At 30.0% G+C, this 2,761-nt stretch overlaps 1 protein-coding gene across 1 annotated transcript; it reads left to right on the plus strand.

Moving 5' to 3' along the window:
- Nucleotides 1-382: 382 nt before the first annotated feature.
- Nucleotides 383-1,457, plus strand: LOC112457652 (rootletin-like). Its single transcript, XM_025020826.1, has 5 exons — nucleotides 383-437; nucleotides 506-611; nucleotides 686-867; nucleotides 1,033-1,244; nucleotides 1,311-1,457. Exons 2-4 carry the CDS (start codon nucleotides 578-580, stop codon nucleotides 1,174-1,176), a joined length of 360 nt encoding a protein of 119 aa, XP_024876594.1. The 5' UTR covers nucleotides 383-437; nucleotides 506-577; the 3' UTR covers nucleotides 1,177-1,244; nucleotides 1,311-1,457.
- The last annotated feature ends 1,304 nt before the right edge of the window (nucleotides 1,458-2,761 follow it).

Consider the following 2,761-nt stretch of genomic DNA (forward strand, 5'->3'; position numbering starts at 1 on the left):
TTGATCTACAACAATGATACTATTTATTATCTCACGGTGCATAAAATGCAGTTAATATGTATTTTAATTACAGCGCAAGACCATGCTGATAGTAGCAGAGATATCATACTGGACGTTGAAACCGTTAGGAAAAGAGTACGATCGCTTATGCAACAAGTTGCTCAAATCGAACGCGAGAGGGTACGTTGTACTTTGACGATTATTCATAAGTGAATTATATAAGCCGATCTGTTATAATAAAATCTATGATAACGTTGTAGGATGATTACAAAACAGAACTGTGTAGCTTGAAGAAGCAACTGAAAAAGTCTCAAGAAAACCAAAACAATACGGATGTAAAAGTCAATAATCTTCTGACTAATATTCGGACGCTTTAGGAAGAGAAAAAATCTATCGAAGCAAAATTAACTCAAACGCAAACTGGCTATCACGCACAGATATATCTTTCTTCTATGTCTTGCATTCCACTAAGGAAGGAAGCGTTAATATTTTTATTTGTTTTCAGCTGGACGCACTTCAACAAAAGACAGAGGAATGTGAGCATTTATGTGAAAAGGTTACAACCTTAGAGATAAAGATGAGTACCGAGCCAGACGAAAAATCTCAGTACGAAATACAGTCTAGAAGAAATATTCTCAAAATCACTATATACAATCTCTCAGTGCATATAACTTTGCGTTTGTTTAGGATAAACTAGAGAAAATGAAGCAAGAATTAAACAAATTGGAAACGGAGAAGCGTAATCTACAGAAAGAAGTCCGTCACAGCGACTCTCGCGCAACAGAAATGGAATTGCACAGAATGTCTCTAGACGGCGATCTCCAAAGATTGCAAATGATGCTGCAAGAAAAAGAAGCGCATATTCAAGTAAGGTGGAAACGCGATTACTAAAACAACAATCTATATTTTGAGAAAAGTGTTAATATTCGAATCAATATATTAATAATGTCAATCCACGAAGACAATATATTTTTGAGGAAAAGAAGGTTTTTGGAATTTAAACATAAATTTCATGAACGCTGTTCTTTTTAGAAACTGCAAGACCGCTTTGACACACAAAGCCGTACCACAGCAAGTTTAGAGGAACGTTGCGCTTCGTTAAAATTTACTATAGAACAATTAAAACTATCATTAGAAAAACATCGGCTACGGAAAGCGAGCTTAAGAGTGAAATAAATTTGTTACGACACAACGTAATGGAGATCACTACTTCCTCTCAAAGTAACAATGAAAAACTCAAGCAGGTAAGAGTCCGCTAATGGAAGCTTCTCCCTCTCCCCAACTATAAATCGACATGTATTTTATGTCAGCTGCAGAAACAACTCTCGAATGCCGAGAACGAGCTAGCTAATAATGAGGTACAGCGATCAGCTTTAGAATCGCAATTAAGCGTTCTATGAATATCTCAATTATATCCCGCGAAAAATTAGAATTTATAATGTAGACAAAATTAAAAAATTAATAATAAAAAATTTCTCGAAAAACCGACCACGAAAACCGACCGCAAAAACACAAAGATGCGTTATTATGCATGTTGTTCATGCGGTACGCATCTCGAAAATGTATCAAATAAGATATAGATACAGAATAAATGACGTGAGATCCGAAAAAAAGAAACTTTCCGCACGATTGATATTATAATTAATCAATAACCGCATTGTTATAATTAAATAATTAAATGATATATATGCAAATCTTTATTTTACGATTATCGATAATGTATCTCGTTATATTTTTCTGTCACTTTCTATCTAAATTATTTTTGATATAACGTAGTTATTTATTATTACAAAACTGAATAATTGTACTATATCATCAGTTCTGAAATAATTTAAATTTTCAGTATTTCGACAGAATATTTAGAATCTCACGTCATATAACTTGACTTTATCTAGCATAAAGCCAATTTTTCAATTAAAAATAGATGGATAGGCTACAAAAAATTAGGGTAAAATCGATGCTTTGTTAAAATAAATTTTAGTAATAAATAACAATTTTATCACGTTTTCTATCTAATAAATTCTAAATATATCTATATATTGCTTTCTTGCATCGATTTATAAATATTTAATCTTGGTTAAATATATGGAAATGAATAAATGGGTAGGTATAAATAAAACACATCCTAACTCATAATTTTTCCCTATCTACAAATACTTTTTCTTATAACATCTAACTCTAACACAATATTTTACTTATCTCTTTTGTTTAAGAAAAAAAATATATATATATAATGTTACAAAAATAATTTTTCAAAAAAATTTAAAAAAATTTTATTTAAAAAATTATTACTTTAATTATTAGAGAATTATTTTACTTTTTGTTTCTCTTGTGTTTCTAAAATATTTATTATTTACTCTAGTTTTAAATAGAATTGATTTATGTAATAAAAATTGAAAAATTTAATTTATGTACTTAAAAACTTTATTCAAAAGTAATTTATATAAAACGCGGCAGTTCGTTAACATAATTTAATGAGTTCTTCGCGAGCTGGGTGCGTGCAAAGTGTACGAGTATTTCCTCAAGCACAATCGCACAATAAATCAATAACAATCAGCAAATACAACGATATACAAATGATACCAAGATTAAATATTTCCCATAATCAATTTTAGCCCATCCATTTTAAGGCAATGGATCTACGAAATGTAATATTTTCATACTACAAATTATTGTAAATCGGCATGTACCGAGATATATTATTGCTCTATATCTATTTAATTATATATTCGTAGATTCGTTACCTCAATAAAAAAATTAT

The sequence above is a fragment of the Temnothorax curvispinosus genome, unplaced genomic scaffold (assembly GCF_003070985.1).
Source record: "Temnothorax curvispinosus isolate PA1 unplaced genomic scaffold, ASM307098v1 QBEX01008035.1, whole genome shotgun sequence".
Classification (NCBI taxonomy): Eukaryota; Metazoa; Arthropoda; class Insecta; order Hymenoptera; family Formicidae; genus Temnothorax; species Temnothorax curvispinosus.

What these genes read in the sequence shown, in the direction of transcription:
- LOC112457652 (XM_025020826.1), top strand. Translation starts at nt 578, where the DNA reads ATGAGTACCGAGCCAGACGAAAAATCTCAGTACG. An exon ending in AGACGAAAAATCTCAGTACG is followed by an intron (nt 612 to 685) that starts AAATACAGTCTA and finishes TTGCGTTTGTTT; the next exon opens with AGGATAAACTAGAGAAAATG. An exon ending in AAAAAGAAGCGCATATTCAA is followed by an intron (nt 868 to 1,032) that starts GTAAGGTGGAAA and finishes TGTTCTTTTTAG; the next exon opens with AAACTGCAAGACCGCTTTGA.